Source organism: Argentina silus (assembly GCF_951799395.1).
Source record: "Argentina silus genome assembly, chromosome: 2".
Lineage (NCBI taxonomy): Eukaryota > Metazoa > Chordata > Actinopteri > Argentiniformes > Argentinidae > Argentina > Argentina silus.
Window position 1 is genome coordinate 16,961,960 of NC_139656.1, and position 23,283 is coordinate 16,985,242.

Genomic DNA, 23,283 nt, shown 5'->3' on the forward strand with positions numbered 1-23,283 from the left:
CTCTCCCACCCCGCCAACCCCTTTACCACTCTTCCCCATAATCTAGCTATACCTGGTCCCTGTAACTCTCAGATAACCCTGAAATAAGCAAAAGAAAAAAAAACTGAAATGCTTGTACTCTTTGCTTGAAATCTGTACAGCGCTGATGTGAATTGAAAGGGGAGAGGAACTGGGCTGCAGAACTCAATCTCCCATTGCCACCTCTATGAAAGCCTTCCCACTCTCTGATGACCTCGCCCAGAGAAGGGATGAGATGGGCTGAGTGAGAATGCTGTCCTTAAGGCTGGTCTGGCCCAGATGTGTGTGTGTGTGTACTAAAGAGCTATTTTCTGCTCATGCGGTAATTGCTGAATAATGTATGTTGAGTTTATGATACAGCATACTGCAGTCACGGCATGGGTATGTGTGTGTGTTCGTGTGTGTGTGTGTGTGTGTGAGGGGATGTGGTGTGTGTCCATCTGCACTGTACATATGTGTGATAGCACTTGAGTGTACCGTGAGTGAGGGAGCAGTCATACATCTGTGTGTCAGTGTTTTATAGGTATGTGTGCGTGTGTGTGCGTGTGCATGTGTGTGCGTGTATCGTGCGTGTCTGTGTGTGTGTGACCTATTTTCTGCTCCTCTCCTACACTCTCTCTGAGCTGAGGGTCTATTGGTCTGTGCTGTCAGATGCGGTGTGTCCCTGCAGAGCTAGTGCCTACTGGGTTAGCGTGGAAGTACGGATGGCTGACACATGGGGAGGGTCACTTCTCCTGACAGGCTGGAGCATCCTCCTCTGGTCCTGTCACACGCACTTCTGCTTGATGTGATCAAAATAGATCTGATAAAAGAAAATCCGATAGCGTGGAACGCAACAGAAGACATCAGTCTGATATTGCGTTTGTACTCCCGATTTACAGTATGCAGCTTTGGACTGTACATTGTGACAGAGTGCGCTTAACCGGAACCTAGCGCTACAGTACCAAATAGATTCCAACCTGCTTTTCCTGAACACCACAAGACTAATGTAAGCCTACTGAACGACATATAATAGTAGGGAAATGATAGAGACCAATATCAGTCCAAAACTTTTAACATGGGTTACAATGTGGGAGACATGCTTTTTTGGCACCAGCCACTCAAGCACCCTGCAGTGCCCCATATGGCCACATGGTATCACAGGCTTCCAAATCTTTCCACAGCAATGCACGCCTGGGTTCGACGATCATCGGAACATGCAGTCTGGGTTATCTGGGTTAGACATGCAGATGTGCAGAGCAATTAAAAGAATGTTATTGAAATCGTGATGGGAACAACTGTCTTTCATTCATGGTGACTAAGGTACCAGGCAGGGGAATCATCAAAGGTGTTTATGTCTATAACGCCCGTATCTGCATGCCATCAGCTGCTCGCGGTTGTTTTCCTCCAAATTTGTCTTCACATAGATGAAAAGGGTGAAGCTATTTTTCCAAACAACAAATGCTCTGTGGTGTGTGGTGAGTTGCGTGTGAGGAGAATATGAAGGAATGCTTTGGGGAAGGTATGTCTGAGGTCACTGTTCGCTCTGGGCCTGACATGGTGAAGGCCTCATTGACAGTCATTCATTTCCACAGCCTTCATAGAGAGTCATGGGGTAGCATGTGAAACCACAGCCGCCGACCTTGTGACAGAGGGGATCATGTTTGTGAATTCGAAAGAGAGAGAGAGAGAGAGAGAGAGAGAGAGAGAGAGACATTTAGTGATCAAGGGAAGGAGAGACCATTCCAAAGTAACAACCAAAAATCCAAATAATCAGCTATGTCAATCACAAACTATGTATCAGTAACACATGCACGTAGGCTACTGTATGCTGATGTTTATTTAGGTGTCGTTTAGTCCATCTATCCATTTGGAGAGAGTAAATCATCTTCTGCCAGTCTTACCTTAGCAACAGACTGGCCTGTCAGTCTCGAGGGGCAGTGTTCTGCGCTGTCACGACAACCAGCATGGCTGTCAGACTGAGGGCTGCTGATTGATTTTGATGGGGGCTGTGTGTGTGTGTGTGTGTGTGTGTGTGTGTGTGTGTGTGTGTGCGTGCGTGTGCGCGTGTGCGTGTGTGTGTGGCCTTTATCTGGCATTGTCCTGGAAACAAGGACAATCGATCCATAACATGTGAAAAACATATGCTCCCTACTACATACAGTGTATGATCTTGTAGACGGGTTTTGGTGGCGCCAGCCTCAATGTGTATAACTATTTACAGTTGAATGAGCCTGGCGGACATCCTGAAGAAATCGCACCCTGACCATTTGTCAATTCCTTTGCGATTGTAATGTGTCTGAAGAAATCGCACCCTCGCCATTCCTTTGCGATTGTAATGTATCTCACACCTTGTCCTCTGTTGGGAATGATATTTAAGGAGAGGGATAGCGAGATATTCTTTGACTTTTGGGTTAGGCCTATCACGGGCACCATTCTTCCATGTTGTCCTAGACGCACGTTAATGCATGGTTAAAACATACAGTCATATGTTGCTTTAAAACTGTTAAATTGGTTATTTTTGTTGATACTGTATTCTCATTTTCTGGTAAAACAGCATGATCGTGACCAGGTTATCACAGAGTTTACCATTAATGTCTAATGTTCACATGCATGGTTAGCAACACGTAGGCTTGAGTCATCACATCAGGTATTTGATCATGTGTAAACTCCTCACAATTTCTTGTGACTTATAAGCATGGTCATAGCATATTGGGTATTCTTAATGGAATCTAGGATCCAATATGATTGATTGTCTGTCACACAGGGATGAGCAAAGCATTATCAATCATTATTAATCATGAAATATCTTTTGGAGTCAGATATAACGTAATGTTAACTTGTCTTAGATGGTCATGTGACCACTTGTAGTTAGTTTGTTCGATCATGTCCATAACTGTTAAAAGTAATAATTGGGAATAAATGTATGTCTTATGTTTGATCCGTCATCTATTCTTCAGTGTTTTATTTTCATATTCTGTTGTCTTCTCCTAGAAACAGTGCTGTAAACATTTGATGTACCTGCGTGTCATCTGTTAATTATGGGTGGATCCTATATCCTCAGCTAACCCCATGTTAAGCAGCACTGCATATCAGATCAACATGGCCGACGGTGTTTACAATGAGAGGAAACACCCCATTCTTATACCATATGCTCATATGTCCGTAGCTGCCCTCAAGCTAAACTCGCCTGCTATAACCCTCTCTGTGTTTCTAGGGAGTTCTTTTGAGAGAGTTCTGAATGTGGTGTCGTGAGCCTTATTTGTTAGGCAAGACAGCAGAAAATGTACCCACTTCATTCCATTAAGTTCATTCACAGTGAATGAAAACATCATCTCTCCACCACTAGCTCCCTCTGCAAACCATCACAGACAGGAGAAGAAGAGAGCCATTTTTCACGTAGAGGACAGTATGTAACACAAGGCACTGTGTTAAAGTTGGTGTTAGCGGGCACAGTGTCACAAAAGTGGCACCAGAATCAGCAAACCATCCCTGACAGGTCATTGACCCCCCCCCCCCCCCCCACCCCTGCCCCCCCCACTGGAAGAATGGCTGACAGGAAACAGGGCAATGGCAGGAAAGGCAGAGCAAGGGAGGGGACTGAACAGAGGGATTTCCCATGAGGGAGTCCCCTCCTTTCCCCTGCAGGAGAGAGTGGAGTGGAAGAAGGAGGGTGGGGCGGCCACAGCAGGGGCTGTACTAGTCACACCTTCGCTGGCAACAAACACAAACACACACAAACACACGCACATGTGCACTCACGCACAGACACACGCAAGCACGCGCGTGCACACACACACACACAGACACACAGGCTTCCTTCCTTTCATCTTGTAGTTCTGGGTGCTTATTTGCGCTTGTGTATGAAATATATGCAGAAGGCAGTAACCTGCATGCTTTATGGCGGAGGGGATATGGACAGAATTCCTAATGAATCAACACACTGCCCCTGGGGACCTCTCCCTGTCCCTGAGTGTGTGTTTGATCTACTGCTCTCTACCCAATGAATACATCAGGGGATTAATACAGATCCATAAATTAGCAGACTTGCTTGGCTCCCTCTCCAGCCTCTCCAACCTGTGCGTTGAGCTGCATTCACTCTTCTGAAAGATAGTGCTTTGCCTTGTAGTGCAGCACTGGCTGTATCTTCAAAACGAAAACAGCAGCTGAAAAAAAACGCCTCCGATAAAAAGATGCAGGATGTGTGATTTAGAAAACGTTGATTCTTTACACTGTGTATGCTACAGCAAGGTGCTTGTTGTGTAAATGTGTTGTGAGTATCGAGTGTCTCGTATGGACAGTATGCATCCAGATACATTGCTGTTTTGTGATCTGTGCGTGGACTCATACAGTAGGTCAATAACAGCATCGCCGGTTTGACTGTGAGCTGTTAGCACCACTGTGTGTGTGTTGGAACAGCTCTCCTCAGTTGGGCTCCGGCGTCGCGTAAGCTTGTTCTTATTCTGACGTTTCAGTCCGCAGTCTTCTGTCTGCAGGCAGAGAGACATTCAAAGCTGTCGTGATCCCTGCCTCTCCTCTGATACTGGGAAAGAAGTCCCATCCTCTGCTTCCACTGTCAGATAGCGAGAGAGAGAGAGAGAGATGAGAGAGAGAGAGAGAGATGAGAGAGAGAGAGAGAGATGAGAGAGAGAGAGAGATGAGAGAGAGAGGGAGAAGTATAGTTTGAGGTTGTCAGGCAGAATTGTGTTTTTTGTAGCCTGAGGTGGCTGCAGGCTGCAAACAGGGTCTGTGGCTGAGGAAATTGGGTAGGAGCAAGAGATGGAGGGAACGCTAATGCCGGTGGAAGATGACTGATCACTCCATTCCTGCCATGTCATTCTCCATGTTACTTTCTTCGTCTGTTACCTCGCTCTTTTGCTTTCTGTCCCCGTGCCCCCCCTCCCCTCCCTGGCCTGTAGTCCAGGTTGACTAAATGTCCTGAGAACAGTCTATATGAGCTAGCTCCCTGCTCATTGTGGTAGCGTAGCAGGGTGGCTAGCTGTAAACACAGGCTGCCTGTAGCAGATGGGTCCGACAGCTAAATGTGCACAGAAGAGCTCTCTTTAAGGATTAGTCCACTGGGCCTGGCTCTCTCTCTCTTTGCTTTTTCACAAGTATGTTGAACTATCTAGCAGAGGTCGACCCGAAGCTGAACAAGAGTATTAATGGCCGAGAAGAACAGTTTAAGCGCGGAGTTTGTGTGTTTTGGCCAAGAATATGTTAACGCGAGGGCGATATGTAGTTTATGGAGAGTGTGTGTGTGTGTGTGTGTGTGTGTGTGTGTGTGTGTGTGTGTGTGTGTGTGTGTGTGTGTGTGTGCGCGTGTGCGTGCGTGTGCGCATGTGGGTGGTAGTGGTGCGGAGGGAGTCTGGTAGATAACTTACTGTACTCCCTTTCTCCTCACAGGCTGTCAGGTTTCACATGGCTCTTTTTACACACTTTCCTCAGTGTAACCGTGCTCATACACACACACACACACACACACACACACACACACACACACACACACACCAGTGGAGGCTGGTGGAGGTAGAAATCAGAGAACAGGCTCAATGTAATGCATGGAATGGAATGAGGAATGGTATCAAACACATGATACCGATCCTTACTCCATCCCATGCATTAAAATGAGCCTGTCCTCTGATTTCTGCCTCCCCCTCCCACACACACACACACACACACACACACACACACACACACACACACACACACACACACACACACACACACACACACACACACACACTTCATAACTTTCTGGCCAGATGTAAGCAGTGCGGTTTTTTTCCCACTCCTCATCTTGTTGTTGATCTCCTGTGGATGTCGTTGGGAGAGAAAGAGGAAGTTAATAACAGCAAACAGGAAGGGGATAATCATAAAAACAGAGAACACACACATAGCCACGGCTGTTATGCTCTCCAGCAGCTAGCTCATTAAAATGTGTGAGAGGGAGAACACTCCCTCTCTCTCTGTCTCCCCCTCTTTCATTCTGTCTCTCACATTCTCACTCCCTCCCCAGTCTCTTTATGTTACTATGTACCAATCTCTCTCTCTTGCTCTCTCACCCCCGCACTCTCTCAATTTTCACTTTCAATGTCAAGGTGCTTTATTGGCATGACATTAGGCACTATTTCAAAGCGAAGTTCAAAACTGTCTCCTTGTGTGTGTGTGTGTGTGTGTGTGTGTGTGTGTCGGGGGGGGGGGGATTTGTGTGTGTGTGTGTATGTGTGTGTGTGAGTATGGGGGGAGGGTTATTGTGTGTGTGTGTGTGTGTGTGTGTGTGTGTGTGTGTGTGTGTGTGTGTGTGTGTGTGTGTGTGTGTGTTGGGATGTGAGTGGGGGAGGGTAGCTATGGGGATGTTGGAGGGGGACGTCGTCCTGGTCTGGAACCATGAATGGTTGCTGGGTAGAACAGGAGGCGTGAAGCAGGAATTTGTTAATTATGAATGGAGCTTCTCTCTGTATTTTAACTGTGTGTGTGTGTGTGTGTGTGTGTGTGTGTGTGTGTGTGTGTGTGTGTGTGTGTGTGCATCTGTGTGCGTGTCATAATCTCTGACTGGACTCAAGACATCCTTGATTAGGAGGGGGCAGCACAGATGGTTGATTGCTTTTACCAAGATTGTCAATCAACATGAACATAATCTTGCCCTCACCGTATCAACGATCAGCATTAATAGTTTGTTTTTTTCCTACTCATCAACTCAGCAATATGAACCCTATAAATAAATTAGCTATTCCTCTCTCTCTTTATAGCCAATAGAACTACCTTATTTCATAGGAACCAACAAGGTTAGCATGTGACAGCATTATGACAACATTAGCATGTGCTGTAGCACTGGTGGTAATGATTGGGGGGTTAGGAGAGGGGGATCTTGGACAGATTTAGATTGGTTCTTACAGTCTCTGAGGTAACACACACAAGCACCGCGCGCACACACACACACACACACACACACACACACACACACACACACACACACAGACACACACAGACTCCAAGCAGAGAGAGAGGGGTTAGCATAGGTGTTGTTTGGGTTGGGGGGACCAGATTGAGGGGACACGACCCACTCCTGGATTAACCCCTTAGATCCCCAGATTATGGAGGCTAAATCTTGTCGGATCGAAACTCCTTGTGCGGTATATGGAAATCTGGGTTCAGCCCTGGAGGTGTCAGACTAGTCCCCCCAGTCTTTAGTTACCACTCAGCAGAGTGGAAAGTAGCAGTAGTCAGGGGGGGCTGCCCGTAATCCTATATATCGCCCCCTACTGAGCCTCCCTGGTTTAGATGCCTGTACCCTCTGTCTGTCTCCTTCTCTCTCTCTCTCTCTCTCTCTCTCTATCTGATGGACTGAGGTCATACCTGTGTTAGCATTGGCAAAGAGTGCAGTGCTCACTAAAACACAGAGGTCAGCTTTTTCCAAATGTTCCCCTTTCTGCTTAAAATAGCCTAATGTGTATTACACACACACACACACACACACACACACACACACACACACACACACACTGTGAGCTCTTAAAAGCCTCTCTTTAAAATCTTTATTTGGACAACGGCAGGAGTGTGTACATTATCTCCAGATTGCTGCTCTGTCTGTGGAATAAATATTACAGTAAAATAACATCAGTGGGATTTGTCTGCTTAGTTCCTTGGTCTGCAGTGTTGTATTACATTGACCAAAACATTGCCTGAACGTGGTCCTTTTCTCTAAACACTTCTCTCTCGTGATCTTTTCCAGGAGCCACCAGGGATATCGGATCAGCGCTGACCCGGATGTGCATGCGGCATCGCAGCATCGAGGCCAAACTGCGCCACTTCACAAAGTAAGACATCCTCCCTCTCACTCTAAACTGTCATCATCCAATACCTCTATCCCTCCATCCAACCCAACAGTCGGGATTGGTCACTTACATCATCAATCACTGGTCTGTCTGAGCCACATACTGTAGCTACTGTATAATAGCCGATGGTAATGAGATCTTACGAGGAGCTGTCAGCACATTCATGTTCCCTGGCTGATCTTACCAATAGTGTAGAGCTCAGGGCTTCTAGCAGGTTTGGATATGGATATTGCCTAAAAAAACAGTGCAGGACGATTATAAAAAAAATAATTATATATATATATATATATATATATATATATATAACTAAGAGATATATCATAGACATATCACCCCTGTCTTTGTTTCGCTCTCTCTCTGTCTCTCTATCTCTGTCTCTCTGTCTCTCTGTCTCTCTCTCTCTTTCTCTCTGTCTCTCCGCCCCAGTGCTCTGATGGAGAGCCTGATCAATCCTCTCCAGGATAGGATCGAGGATTGGAAGAAGACGGCCAACCAGCTGGACAAGGACCATGCCAAAGGTGAGCCTCATGCCACCATTGGCCAATCATATTCCATTCTCTGTCCCTTGATTCAGTTTGGCTGATTCTGTGCCCTCCTGTCTCCCCTGCAGAGTACAAGAGATCTCGTCACGAGATCAAGAAGAAGTCCTCAGACACGATGAAACTGCAGAAGAAAGCCCGGAAAGGTAGGCTCATCCTCCTCTCTCTCTTTCTCTCTCTCTCTCTCTCTCTCTCTCTCTCTCTCTCTGGCAGCTAGCATGGCTGAACGCCCCTAAAAGTACTCTATCCACTGCTCTTACTGTATATTGTTTGCCCCATATGACTATAGGTTATCCTGTGTCAATTTGACCTTGACATTTTCAGCACCATTACTAAGACTAAGACTACAACCATGACGCAGGGAGAAACAGCGAAGACAATTATATAAGACAAATCTTAGCTGTTTCTCCCTGCGTCATGGTTGTAGTCTTAGTCTTAGTAATGGTGCTGAAAATGTCAAGGTCAAATTGTCAAGGTGAGGTCCTTAGCCAAGGCAATCAGACTGTATTAATACTGTTCTTCAAGCTTGGCAGAAGTCAACATGCTTCTGAACTGGTTGATATGTCAATAGTGTGGACATAGAAAACCCCTGAGTTAGACAGTGCTTGTGTCTTTGAGAAGACACACACAACAGAGGGAGAGAGGTAAGGAACTGCAGTGAGGGAGGCATCAATGTAGCTCCACACACCATCTGGAAAGACTGGTGTTATTATAGTAGACCAACACTCCACTCTGGTGGTCACTTTGAATATGACAGGCCTTCTCTCATTCGTCATAAAGCACTTCACTCACGGATCCAGCAGGCCAATAATGACTGTTCTCTATTTAAGGCCAGTTCCAGACAGTTGCCGGGCAGATTGAGCAACTTAAAATGATGAGCCAAAATTATGCCAAAATCAATATATTTTACACCAATAACAGGGGAATATCGATGATCTTTTGGCATTCATTTAGTAACATAGGCCAGAATCAATTACATTGGGGTTTTTAGTGGTGCGTGGGTCCGATAATCACCATTCAATTACCACACTCTCAGTTCAGTTGAACTATGCCCTGTACTGTAGTGGTTGTCAGAGGTCTGATAGTAGGGGGTTGCTTTGCCAAGGTCAGTTTTGGTTCAGTGTTTTTTTTTGCTCTTAACGTAGGTCTGCTCTTTGGCCGTGAACTGAGCTGTGATGGCTTCCTTGTACTAACCCTAACACTGAGCTACTATCTCTGCTCTCTCTCCCTTATCTCTGTGCCCCCTATGCCCTCAATCTATGCCCCCATCTCCCTTCTCCTCTTATCCCTCCTCCTATCTCCCTCTCTTTCTCCTCTCTCTCTCTCGCTCTCTCTCTCTCTCTCTCTCTCTCTTCTTCTCTCTGTCTGTCTCTATTTCTGTGGTCCGTTTCCCCCTTGTAGAAATCCAGGGTAAGTATATCGTTCCCAACCCCACAACCCTGCTACGCTAAGCCACAGCTCCTTCCCAGCGTACTCCTACTTGCTCTACCCATTACCTCTCACCTCCTGTGTAGACAGATCTTCCCCCAACGGCTTTATTTGGGCCTGATAACACCTTCCATATGTACAGATGGCTATTAGATCTGTCAGTGGGAGAAGTACATCAACACTTGTCTTAAGTGACTCCTGCATGACTCTGTGTTGTCTCTAAAACGTGTCCTGCCTGCAACACTGGATGCTGTTCCATTCTCAGAAATCTTCCTCCCTCTCTCTCTCTCTCTCTCTCTCTTTCTCTCTCTCTCTCTCTCTCTCTCTCTCTCTCTCTCTCTCTCTCTCTCTGTGTCATCATGACCATACTTCTGATACTTCTGCCTGCTGCATGATTTAACATTGTGAACACCTTGAAGACATTTGTCATTTGTCATTATTATTTACCTTTTGTACAGTAGATAGTATTCAGTCTGTCTGGTGTTTGTATCCATTGTCTGTGTAGCTGGTGTAGATACCAGTATGTACAGTAGACCATCCTGTCTAGTCCTGTGTCTGTGGTGTTCGTCAGTGGCTTGTGGGACAGAGGGGGAGGAGGGAGGAGGGAGGAGGGAGGAGTAAGGGGAAGTCCCATCAAGCCCCAGGCACACCACATAATTCTAATCTTTCTCTTTCTCTCCTCCTTTTCTTTGTGTCATGCTGTGGTCTCACCCTGTGACCTCTCTCTGCCCCTGACCCGCCTCTCATGTCCCTGCCCCAAACAACCTTCCCTTCTTCCTCAACTATGCAACCTCATCCTGCTCCAACTACTGTCCTGTCCCCCTACTGTACCTACGTTCTCACCTTCTTCCCTACTTTACCCTCTCACTATCTACTGGCCATTCTCTGCCTCTGCCCTCTACTCGCTACCCACTACCCCCCCACCCCCCACCTCCCCACCCCTACCCCACCCCACCCCACCCTACCCTACCCTACCCCCCACCCCCCTCTCCACCTGTGTGTGTGTGTGTGTGGGTGGCGTCCCCAGGGCGAGGGGACCTACAGCCCCAGCTGGACAGTGCCATGCAGGACGTGAACGACATGTACCTGCTGATGGAGGAGACGGAGAAGCAGGCGGTGCGCCGCGCCCTGGTGGAGGAAAGAGGCCGCTTCTGCACCTTCATTGGCTTCCTGCAGCCAGTGGTGGTAAGGCTGGGTGGGAGGAGACAGGGGGAGACAGGGGAGGTATTGGGAGGGGAAATGCAAGGGAGACATAGTGAAGCAGGAAGATGATGTACTGTAACATGAAGGAGGTTTGGGAAGGTAAAAAGGAAACTTCAAAGTAAAAGACAGGTACAAATAGTAACAAAGTGCCATCTAGTGGCCTACCACTAACCATAGACCTCCACCAAAAATACCACCAAAAACTAGCCACTTAGATAGCGATAGCATATAGACTAAACTGACATTTATTCTCCTATTGCTTTTGTTAGAATGGAGAGATTGCCATGCTGGGAGAGATCACTCACCTCCAGGCCATTATTGATGACCTCACTGTGCTGACCACTGATCCACACAAACTGCCCCCCGCCAGCGAGCAGGTATTGATCCTCTGAGATATAAACACACACACACACACACACACACACACACACACACACACACACACACACACAGATCAATAAAACAGTCTACCATGAATTCACTCAATTGTTGTGTATTTGAGTGTACCTCTCTGTCTCTCAGTCCAATATTTTAGGAGACTGATGTTGAGATGCTTGAAGGCATTTGAGTCTGATGTCTCTCTCTCTCTCTCTCTCTCTCTCTCTCTCTCTCTCTCTCTCTCTCTCTCTGTCAGGTTATTATGGACCTGAAGGGTTCAGACTACAGCTGGTCCTACCAGACTCCACCCTCCTCCCCCAGCAACTCTGGCTCCAGGAAGAGCAGTATGTGCAGGTATGAGGTCACAAGGAGACACACAGGTCACAAAGTGACATAAGAACACAAGGAGACAAACAGACATGTTCATTGCCTACACGAGTTAATGTGATTTCATTGTTAATGGGGATTATTTGTTTCGATTCCTTGCCAAGGTGTGTGTGTGCGTGTGTGTCTGTGTGCGTGTGTATGCGCGTGGCTGGGTGGTTGCGTGTGTGTGCATGTATGATCTGGTGTATATGAGTATATAAGTGTTAAGTCTAAAGAAAGAGGTGCTCCTGCCTGCTGCATATCATTATGTCTGTTGTCCTGTCTTCCTGTGTGCTCATAGATCTGTGCGAACGTGATACCTAGATTTAATCTCACATAAGCACATATGCCATGCAACACACAGAGCAACACATATAATTCTTCCGGAACAATATAACCGTATTTAAATTAAAGAGATATAACTCTTATCTTGATTTACAGACATAACAATGTGTATATATCATATCACATACAGTACATAACATCAGAACCACATATTACAATAGAACTTAATATGACATCTGTCACATATGCATTGGCTGTCTTAAAACCTTAATTATTACAATGGGTTCAAATACACCCATTGAAATGGTAAGGAGGACACAGAATTGAAGGGGGGTCCACTTCACTAAAGAACATTTATATTTTAAGCATATCACTGCAGTGCTCTGATGTGGGGGCATGGTCTACATGTCTTTGTTGTGTGTGTGTGCGTGTGCGTACGCGTGTCTGTCTTTGTGTGTATCGCTTCTATCACTGTCAGGAAGGCACTGTCTCTCGTCCTGCCTGCTCCCCCTCCCCTGTGCCTGTGTGTGTCTTTATGTCAGCCCATGCTTGATTCTCACATGTTCTCACACTCTCTCAACTTGTCTCTCCCCCCCCCACCCCCCACCACCCTTAACCTGCCTATCACCCACCCCTGCATGTGCTTATGCCCCCCCCCCCCCCCCCCCCGCCACTTGTCCACCACCTCCCACACCCACCCCCTCATCACTCCAATGCATTCACATTCACTCTGTATGGATTTGGCCTCTTCTATTTTCTCCCTCTGTGGTTTGAACTACTCCCTACCTCCCTACGCCCTCTTTCTCTTCTTTTTCTGTTGTGTTTCTTCTCTCTGTGCCTCTTCTTCTGGTTGGGACGGTCCCTTTCTCTCTGCTGCTCTACCTCCTCCCAACTCCAACTTTAAAATGCCTTCACTCCGTGACCTCTACGCCCATTCTACCCCCCCCGCGCCATCTACTCATCACTCTCCACTCTTCACTATGTAACTCCTGGACATCAATCTCTCCCCTTCTTCGTCTAACCTTCACTGACTCTCTCTCTCTCTCCTCGTATCTATCCATCACTGCACATCGTATTTCAATTTTCCCCTTCCTCACCTACTTCTTTGTCAATGTGGTTTATATATCCCTGCCTACTCCCCCATTATCTACCCTTACACACTCCCCTCACCTCAACTGACCTCCCTCCCTGCTCCCTAAACCCTCATCGTCTCAACTCCCCTCCACACCCCTCACTCCCTCATTCCCTCACCCCCCTTACCCCTCTCCCTTACCCCACACCCTCTCACCTGCTTCAACCCCTCTCACCGTCACCCCTTACTCTCTCAACCCCTACCTCCTCTCACCCCTCCACCCCTCCACCTCCCTTACCCCTCCACCCCCTCACCCCTCCACCCCCTCACCCCTGGCCCCCTCACCCCCCCTGCAGCAGTGTGAACAGCGCCCACAGTAGCGCCTCTCGCTCCTCCGGAGGCTCTCAGACTCACTCACCCAGTTCGTCCTATCGCTACCGCAGCCTGGCCCAGCCGCCACCGGCGGGCGCCCACCGCCTCAGCAGCGTCTCCTCCCACGACTCAGGCTTCATATCCCAGGACGCCAACGTCTACTCCAAGCCTCCTTCGCCCATGCCCTCTGACATCACCAGCCAGGTATGACGACAGCTGGCGTCGCCCCAGCTCTGTGACTGTAGAAGAAATACATAGACATAGCATCTAGAATATTCCAGAAGTTTTTTATTTTTTTTATTTGAGTCTTCTACATGACATTTCTTTGTTTTTGCATTCATTCTCTCTCTCTCTCTCTCTCTCTCTCTCTCCCCCCACCCTCCCTCCCTCCCTCCCTCCCTCCCTCCCTTTCTCCCTCCCTCCTGTAGAAGTCATCAAGTTCGGCATCTTCAGAGGCCTCTGAGACCTGCCAGTCAGTGAGTGAGTGCAGCTCTCCGACAACGGTAAGTAGAACACATACCTTATACACAACTGGATGTGATGTGTGCTGATGAACATGAGTACAGGACTTCATAAGAACACCAATCAGAGCAAACAATGTCCCTTTTATTTCACTCACTCACAAGATGACCTGACTCTGGGTGCCCTAGCCCAGCCTAGCCTAGCATTCACAGTGTCATTGCAGAATCAATGTTGGAAGGTGGAGTGGCTAATTTGTGTTGTCTGACAGTACTGTGTAAAGTAAGAAAGACTGTCATATTAGGTATGAATGACTTGACTAGGCAAAAGATGATAGGCAGGGACTGACCAATGGCGTTGAGCCCCTGAGATGAAAGGCTGTGAATAATGTGTTTAATGCCAGTCCCTGGTGAACCTGAGGCCTCTCTCCTGCTCTCTAGTCGGTCTCCTCTTTGTTCTTGTTCTTCTGCTTCTGTATGTTGTGTGTGTGTGTGTGTGTGTGTGTGTGTGTGTGTGTGTGTGTGTGTGTGTGTGTATGTGTGCGCGCGCGCGTGTATGTGTGTGTGTGTGCATGTGTGCGCGTGTTTGTGTGAGTGTGTGCGCGTGTGTGCATGCGTGTGTCTGTGTGTGACCCAGAGGTCACATTACCAAGGCTCCTCCTCCTTTACAACTGTCCGGAGGTCTAAATGACACTCTGACGATCTTGTCTCTCCGTTCCGCAGTTTGGCTCATCCTTCGCTACCTTCCGCCCTCCTCTCTCTCACACTGGCTCCATCAGGCCTCTCTCTGTCATACTTCCTGCGTCCCCACCCTATAACCGCTCCCCCGGATCCAACACTTCCTCTCCCACATCAAAGGTTCCTTGCTGGAAGGTTTGTGCTCATCTGCACCATTTCTTTGCAGTTTTCTTTTTTCTTTTTGGTTTCTGTTTTTTTTTTTTTGCGCTTCCTCTCAAATTAACTGCTTCCTCGCATATTTATCATGTCTTTTTTTTTCTTTTAATGACGCCATCTGCTTAACTCATTCATGACTTCATTACTTTTGCTCCCTAACCCGTTTGCCTTTTCTGTTTTCTGTTGTCGGCCTTCAGTCTCACTCCCTGGTTTCAAATCTTTTCTCTGAGGAGATTTGCTAAACTGAGCGGGCCATGGTGAGCACCCATATGACCTTTTAAAGTTCTAACAAACTCAAAAGGCATGACCCCAATACCACTCACTCCTTGATTGGACTCAAACCCAAACACACACACACATTGAAAGAGGAACCCCCAACCCCCAACACCAAGCCCCCCTCACACTGTACCCCGATGAAGGGCCTCAAACTGCTGGATAGTGGACGGGTCTCTCTCTCTCTCTCTCTCTCTCTCTCTCTCTCTCTCTCTCTCTCTCTCTCTCTCTCTCTCTCTCACGAGAGAGTGTACGTGCTGTTGCTTTCCCCTGCCTCTGTATTAACCACACCCACCTCTTCAGGATTGGTCCAAGGCAGGTCCTTACGAGCAGCCATTGGCCAGCACCCTCCAGAGGAGGAAGGAGCCTTTGGATAGGCTGAGGGAGAGCGAGGCGTCGCCAGCAGGCTCCCAGGGATACGCCGGAGCTCACCCAGAGGATGGCCAGAGGCTTCGGATGACCCCCGCCTCCATCGCTGCCAAGGTAACAGGCTAATCTGATGGCACACCTACATAGTGAGATGCACTGAGGAGGAGTGTAGGATAGATGTTATAGGGCCCATGTTGGCAGCACTAATACATAGTGTCTAATACTAGTGCCCATATAGGCTATATGACAGTGTAATTGAGTGTCTGCTGTTGGTGTGACCCAGCACGGTGAGGAGGTGTCTCCGGCTGCCAGTGACCTGGCCATGGTGCTGACCCGGGGGCTTAGCATGGAGCAGCAGAAGAGTAGCAGGGACTCCCTGCAATACTCCAGTGGCTACAGCACCCAGACCACCACCCCCTCCTGCTCTGAGGACACCATCCCCTCTCAGGGTAACACTCACTGCACAGTAGAATCTCTTTTCATAGATACACACACACACTCACACACACACCTTCTTCTCTCCCTTATAGATTAACACATGCAGCACAATCTCACAAGGCAACACACACTCAGAGTACAGTTTACTCAGACGATTGATATTAATGATCAATAATTACTGCTACTCGTAATCACAATTATTTATTGTTACATGTTATTTTATTTTTGCTTTGACAATACATACTGCCTTAATGTCAACTTTGAGTTGAATTGTATAGTCTCCCCACTCCTCACCAGGTAGAACCTACACATCCCCCATGGAGTGGCTCATCATGGTTTAACAAGTATGGGATACAACACTGAATAACACACCAAACCTCTGTATCTTCCTTTTTTCGCTCCTTCCACCTCTTCCTCTTCTCCAGGGTCTGACTATGACTGCTACTCTGTGAACGGGGACGCAGAGGGCGAGGGCCACACGGACTTCGACAAGTCCTCCACCATCCCCCGCCACAGCAACATCGCCCAGAACTACCGCCGCATGATCCAGACCAAGAGGCCCGCCAGCACCGCAGGCCTGCCTTGTGGGATGGGGGGGGCGCCTGGTGGTGGAGGAGGGGGTGGGGGCGGTGGTGGCGGAGGGGGCGTGGGTACCCCTGGGACCGCCACCATCCGCCGCACTCCGTCCACCAAGCCCGGGGTGAGGCGCACCCTGTCCAGCGCAGGCCCCATCCCCATCCGCCCGCCCATTGTGCCAGTCAAGACGCCCATCGTACCCGACTCGCCCGGCAGCGGTGGCATTGGGCAGCCCGTGCGAGTGGGCAGTGAGGAGTGCGTGTTCTATGTGGCGGACGATGCCGCTGCCAACGTGTTGGAGTATGTCAAGGCGTCACCCAAGCGGCTGAGCCTGCCCAACACGGCCTGGGGGTCCGGGGGGGGACTGGAGATGAGCGTGTATGCCCAGCAACACACCGCTGCCGCCGCCGCCGCATTGGCCTCTGAGGAGGATCAGCTGATCGCTGCCAACCGCCACAGCCTGGTAGAGAAGATCGGCGAGCTGGTAGCCAGTGCCCACGCGCTCGGGGAGGGCCAGTTCCCTTTCCCTTCCCTCCCGGACGACCCCCCGCCAGGCCCGGCCCCCCTGACCGACCCCCTGGCCCCAGAGTCGGGCCCAGACATGCTGTCAACCATCCGCAGAGGGGTGCGGCTCCGCAAGACCGTCTCCAATGACAGGTCGGCGCCCAGGATTTTGTGATGGGACAGTAGAGGAACTCACAGCCCGGGAGGAAGCTAGCCCCGCTAGCTCCGCAGCCTGCACATAGGTGCCCTCAACCACTACACCCTTACCGACTCTGTAGAGAAGTCAATACGAAAAAGAAGATTACAAAAAAAAAAACTTAAAGAAGTAATTTAGAATAAATGATAACAATAATGACAAATTCAAGTAAATAATGAATAATAATAATAATAATAATAATAATAATAATAATAATAATAATAATGACAGGCTGTGGCCACTACTATAACTCTTAGCGTGTCTGGACGCATGTTTGTCTAATTAACACCACCATCACCACGGGATCCTCAAACTGTAGAGAGATAGAACAAGAGAGAGAGAGAGAGACTCTGGACTGCTGAGAGAGACTGCGTAGAGACCTACCTGGACCTTCCACCAAGCCCCCCACCAGCCCCACTCCTCTCCCCTACTCCCAGAACCTTCCCCCACCTCGTCACCCCAACCTCTTACCCCTTGGGTCCAGGGAAGTGAAGCAGTAGGCAGTTGGCAGAGAGGCAGGTAAATAGAGGGGGGCCAGGAAGCTTAATCTCTCACTCAAGAGGCTCAGCCTCTTGAGCTCTGATGACACCCCCCTCCTCTCTGTCTGTCTCTGTCTAGTTGTTGTGTGTGTGCATGCGTGCATGCGTACACATGTGTGCGTGTGTGTGCGTGCTTGTGTGCGTGCGTGCATGCGTGCGTGCGTGCGTACGTGCGTGCGTGCACGTGTGTGTGCGTGTGTGTGTGTGTAAGAGGTGGGCAGAGCTCTGCTGCAGGTCAGCTGGATGTTTTTCAGGGGCGGGGCTTCTCTCCTCTGTGTTGTGTATGTTGTTAACCTGTTTTTATTGTGACATTTTATTTGATGTTACTTACCACTGTATGAGAAATTACAAAAGTAAGCCAGGCGTATATATTTTTTAGAATCAGAGAGAAAAATGTTAATAAGAAATGGAGCAATAAATGTCTTTTATTTTCTGTGTGCGGAGAGGGGAGGTTAGACGCTGTTATCCTAGGTTTAGGTTCTCTTATTTTTTAACTTTCAGGCAACCATCAGGCATGCTCAAGTATATGTTGATGGTGGCTTTGTCTGATTTTGGGCTCTAGGCTTTCCATAAGTCCCGCCTGATGTGTTAAAAAAAAACAAAAAAAAACATGGAAACTTAAGCACTTTGAAGGCTAATTTCTAGTGTGACCACTAGGAGTCAGTGTTGTCATGCGGTGCGACGTGGGTGCAGGGAGAGTGAGAAGTGGTTGCCATGCAGTGCATTGCATGAAGTGAAAGAGTGAGGAATTTGTGAGAGAATAGAAATGAGAGGGGAAAAGGAAGTGATACAGAAAGGTGGGAATGGAAAGATTAAAACTCTGCAGGGGTTGGTTGGGGGCATGAGTATGTAATTTGTGCTGAAAAGGTTGAATTACAAAAATGGATTCTATGAAGTAAAAAAAAAAACATAACATTTATGTAAAACAGGGGGACGGTTACTGCTATAGTTATAGTCATCACCTGTTGTGAGTCGCAAACAGAACCATGAACCATGTTTGAACCATGTTCAGCCTTATGCGGGTAACTGGATTAGTTAAAGGACACTTGGATGGAAGGGCAGCTGTAGCTAGGGTGCAACAGTGAGTGAGGCCCAAACCGTAGAGTTAGCAATTGGGAAGAAGAGAGGGGTATTTATGTCAATGGAATTTTGCGGAAAGATGGTTGAAGAGATGGAAGAAATGAGCAATGAGCATTACACTGCCTGTTCATATAAAGAGTCAGCCGCACAGGACACAGTCAAAGACTAGCAACTGTATGAAAACATTAGAGTAACCTGTCAATATGTTTGCCATATTTTTGCAATAATGTTATACTGTAGTCTTACTTTTTTTTTTTTTTTTTTTTAACTAATATCATGCAATTCCAGTTGTAACACAAAATAGAAACCAATGTATCACAGTGACATAGGAACTCAGCAGCAGGAGGCACAAGCATTACTTAGACCGTTGTACTGTAGGGTGGCCATCAACATGTTTCCCCATTTCCCATATCTAGCACCTGTGACCGTTGATGTTCCTCACCTTGGGAAATTACCATTACAAATGTTTATCTCCGTGCTTATTTTTGTTCATTTTGAATTATTTATTTTGCCTCAAATAGATCACTGTTTTAATAATGCCTGTGGCTATTTTGAAGCTGGGATCTGCTATCTGCGAGTAATTGCCTGGTTATTTTAGCATATATCCTTCTTCGCTCAGAGTGCACTTTTCTCATGAACTCTGAATAAGTACTTTAGTCAGGTTTTCTGAGAGGGTGGGTTTGTGTGTGTGTGTGTGTGTGTGTGTGTGTGTGTGTGTGTGTGTGTGTGTGTGTGTGTGTGTGTGTGTGTGTGATCATGGGTGAGTGTGGGTGTATCAGGTTGGGAGGAGGAAGGGGAGGGACCAGCAGCATGGGGGTGTGACTTATGACCTACGGTGGTAGTGGCTCCACTTCCCCATGGACCAGAGGATGCTCATCCACAGAAATTCTGCAAAGCACAGGTCATAATGTTGTATATTTATATATACATATATACATGCATATACTGTATAAGAAAGGTGAACACTAATTGTACAAGTTGAATCGCTTGAATTTAAAAAAGGAGTTTAGCTGAATTATTATCTTGCATTTTACTGAATTAAAAAAAGGCAAACGTCAAGTGTACAGGGTATGACAGCAATATGCCAGTGTGTTATTAGCCAAATTAACAATAACAATACAACACCTTGTCTAACAAAAAAGGTATACATGTTTACTGTCTTTTTAGATGTGCCGATTTAATCTGTTAACCACTCTGTTCCAATTTCCTACCATGCTTGAATGACTCAGATATTTGATTATGTGACACTTCATACAGTTAGCTATAGTGAACCAGGCTCTGACAGAGCACAAGACACAGAGAGGTACTGGCAGGGGCACAAAGACACACAGATTGAGACGATGGGGATTGGGGCCCAGACAGACAGACAGACAGACAGACAAACAGACAGACAGTCAGTGTTAGCCGGAGGGGATCCCCTACAGCGGTGTCATTCCAAGTTGTGTGTCTCTCTCTGGACTGAGGTGACACTCAAGACCCGCCATGGATGACTAGCAGTTGCCTAACTCTCTCACTCACACACACACAAACACACAAACACAGTTACACACACGGCTGTGCTGTCTCTCTGGGTCCTCAGCTGAACCTAGGCACCCTTGCCTCTTTTCCCCGCTATCACTCACACTCTCTCTCTACGCTCCCCCTTTCTTTTACCCTCAAGCTTGTTGCTTTTCAACCTGCACCCATCCACCTAAAGCCTCACCTTGTTAGGAGCACGTATGCCACGTAGCCTACCTTAGCATCAGCTCCTAGTTCAGAACCAGAACTAAACCTCACAATACGACTGTATGACTACAGTAGCCTACATTCAGATTGGTACAAATACAACAGAACAGACGACTGTGGATGTGTCATCACAAAAAGACTAGCTACTGTAGATAGCGAACAACACTGCCACAGGAGCCTACTGGCTCTCTGCGGATCATAGCTAATGAAATCACACTCATTAAGTCTTTATTCCACTCCAATTGAGTGATCATTTCCGTTAAAGTACCAGTGCAACATCTTTCTCTCTCTGAAATCTGGCAGAGCTGTTTGTCCTGTGTATCCTGCTGTGTTAGGCATGGGTGGTGTAAGTGATGGTGCTAGCTAGTGTTGTTGTGAGGGGAGTAGAGCAAATGGGTGGTGGTGAGAGTGTGGTAGGCATCATTTACTTTTCAATTCATGTTGTGATTTCTTGCGTCCCTGCAATGCAGCCTCCTCAGTCAGGAGGATATTCATACTTGGATTAGTTTTCTTTGTCAAGATTTCAAGAGGTCTCTTTCACAATTTCTATAGGAGAATATGCTCCCATTGCCTTGCAAGTTTCAGTGGGTGTGGTTGAATGCTGGTTTTCACAGACCTAACAATTGAGCACACTCATAATCTATGACAGTCAGTGACAGTCAGTGATGGACATTGAGTAACTGGAGATTGTGGGTGCTCATTGGTGTCCTTGATGGTTTCTCTACACTAGCCTAGCCTGACAGTTGGGAATCACAATCACCTGTAGATGAAGGAGATGGTCAACGGCTATTTACTTATCTGCAGAGCTCAAAGCTCTTCTCCCCCACTGGGTCCTTGATAAGAGCTACGTCAGTCAGCTTTATTAGGGAACTCTGAGAGAGAGTAACATGCATGCATGTCTGTCAGGATAACCTCTGGACCTGTGGCCTTGCAACTCAATTGACTTTGTTGTAAGGTAGCCAAACCCCCTCCTCTTCCTTCAACTAAGGGAATGACCTGTGGAAGCTTGTGTCAGTGGCAGGGAATTGATGGAGCCAGTTAGCTGTATAGTCTAGGTTGTGTACTGAGGTTATACTCTACACAGTGTTTCACAGGTAAAGTGTTGTTTACACTGAGTCCAGGTGTTGCGTTGGCGTGTGCATGGCCTTGAAAAGCCTGCTCTGGCGGTGCTAGTGCAGTGCTGACACTGAGGGAAAAACAACGGACTCTGCCACTCGACACGTGGCTACAAGCCCACTCTCTTCCACCCCACCCACACACAGTCTGTCCCCTCTCCAGTCTAAGAAAGGGCCAAAAACTCCCCCCGCAACGACGCTGAGTACATCCACGCCGCCATCCGTTAACTCACGCTGTCACTTCCTGTGATGCGGTCAGGCAGGGAGTGGAGGAGTAATAGCCTCCAGGTGCCATGAACTGAATGTCTTATCTTCTGTAGACTGTGTGTTTTCTCTAATTCTCCCCCCTCTTCAACCACCCCCCCCCCACCCCCCATTTAAAATTATGAAAGCTGAACCACTGCGTCTATGAACTTGACCTTTGCCACACGTTTTTATGAAATCATTATTTTCATGACAGTATTGTGATGAAGTATGATGTGTGCATTTGTTTTTGTACAAAACCCCCCCTCCCTCCAATGGAGTCAAGTAACGCTACAGGTGCTGTTGTCTGTCCTCTAGTTTCTCTCTTCTTCTTCTTCTTCTACTTCTTCCTCCTCTTCTTCTTCTTCTTCTTCTTCTTCTTCTTCTTCTTCTTCTTCTTCTTCTTCTTCTTCTTCTTCTTTATTTATTGTGTCCTTTATTTCCAAGGCTGTTTTGCCTCTGTTGCTGATGAGAAGTTTTTTTTTTCTTTTTGTAATATTTATCCTTTTAATTTTGTTAACTTTAGTCACTGCTAATGTAACAAAACGCACTGTGATGATTCCAGTATTAATAAAAGTTGTACTTAAACTGTGAGTTAATGTGTGAGACAAGAGTCCTTCATTTGAATGTTCGCTTTTTTGTGATAGTTCATTGCAAAATTAGATGATAGAGCAGTTCATTACATGTTGACAGGGGGCGCCAGAGACCCTCTGCAGCACTGTGAGATAGATTTAGGGGATTGGCTCGTATTACCACCAATGATGTGTGCACTTCTCTCTCTCTCTCCAAAAAAAATATCAATCAAATAAAGCAGTCTGGCTTCCCGGGCCAACCTTGGAGCCTAAAAATACAAAGTGTCAGAAAAGAATACAGATGTTTATTTTTAACTATACCCTATAATATACAGGTTATATAAACTGTACCGTAATTTAACTTTACTATAACCATGCTGAAAAATCCCAACCTGGAACTCAACACTATGAGTGACTGACAGCAACAGCCTGCCTGTCTTTATTAAAATGCAACACTGACATAACAAGGACAATTCCTGATTCCCCTTCCCTAGCCAGTATTGAAACCACACAAAGGGAACTTTAATTAAAAATAAGTGGGACACAATTAATCCGAGAATGCCTTACTTTGAAACTCATGGGGACTCAGGCCTACGTCTGAGACTCTAAGCTCTGCGTTAGCTTCCTCATTTTTATGAAACTAATTAAATGTTTAAAGGTACAAGTGAGAACCATTAATAGCAAGCTGGTGAATGAGATATTGAAAGGAGTATTTCACTGTTGCTACTAAAGACGATGAGAAGGATATTGATGGTGGGAAATGGGTTGGGTGAGGTGCTCCTCTGTAAGTATGTCCTCTTTATCCTTTTTATCCCCTCCTTAC

General features: G+C 47.2%; 1 protein-coding gene across 1 annotated transcript in view; it reads left to right on the top strand.

Annotated features, from left to right (window-relative positions):
• The window catches only part of mtss1lb (MTSS I-BAR domain containing 2b), a gene marked incomplete at both ends in the record, with an annotated part of 47,679 nt that extends 30,514 nt beyond the window's left edge, over nt 1-17,165 (top strand). Inside the window, 12 exons of the mRNA XM_083697270.1 lie at nt 7,733-7,817; nt 8,262-8,353; nt 8,446-8,520; nt 10,830-10,987; nt 11,275-11,382; nt 11,640-11,737; nt 13,466-13,682; nt 13,907-13,981; nt 14,660-14,809; nt 15,407-15,586; nt 15,756-15,921; nt 16,336-17,165. Coding sequence (XP_083553396.1) covers nt 7,733-7,817; nt 8,262-8,353; nt 8,446-8,520; nt 10,830-10,987; nt 11,275-11,382; nt 11,640-11,737; nt 13,466-13,682; nt 13,907-13,981; nt 14,660-14,809; nt 15,407-15,586; nt 15,756-15,921; nt 16,336-17,165 — 2,234 coding nt within the window. The remainder of the gene's footprint in view (nt 1-7,732; nt 7,818-8,261; nt 8,354-8,445; nt 8,521-10,829; nt 10,988-11,274; nt 11,383-11,639; nt 11,738-13,465; nt 13,683-13,906; nt 13,982-14,659; nt 14,810-15,406; nt 15,587-15,755; nt 15,922-16,335) is intronic.
• Nucleotides 17,166-23,283: the final 6,118 nt, after the last annotated feature.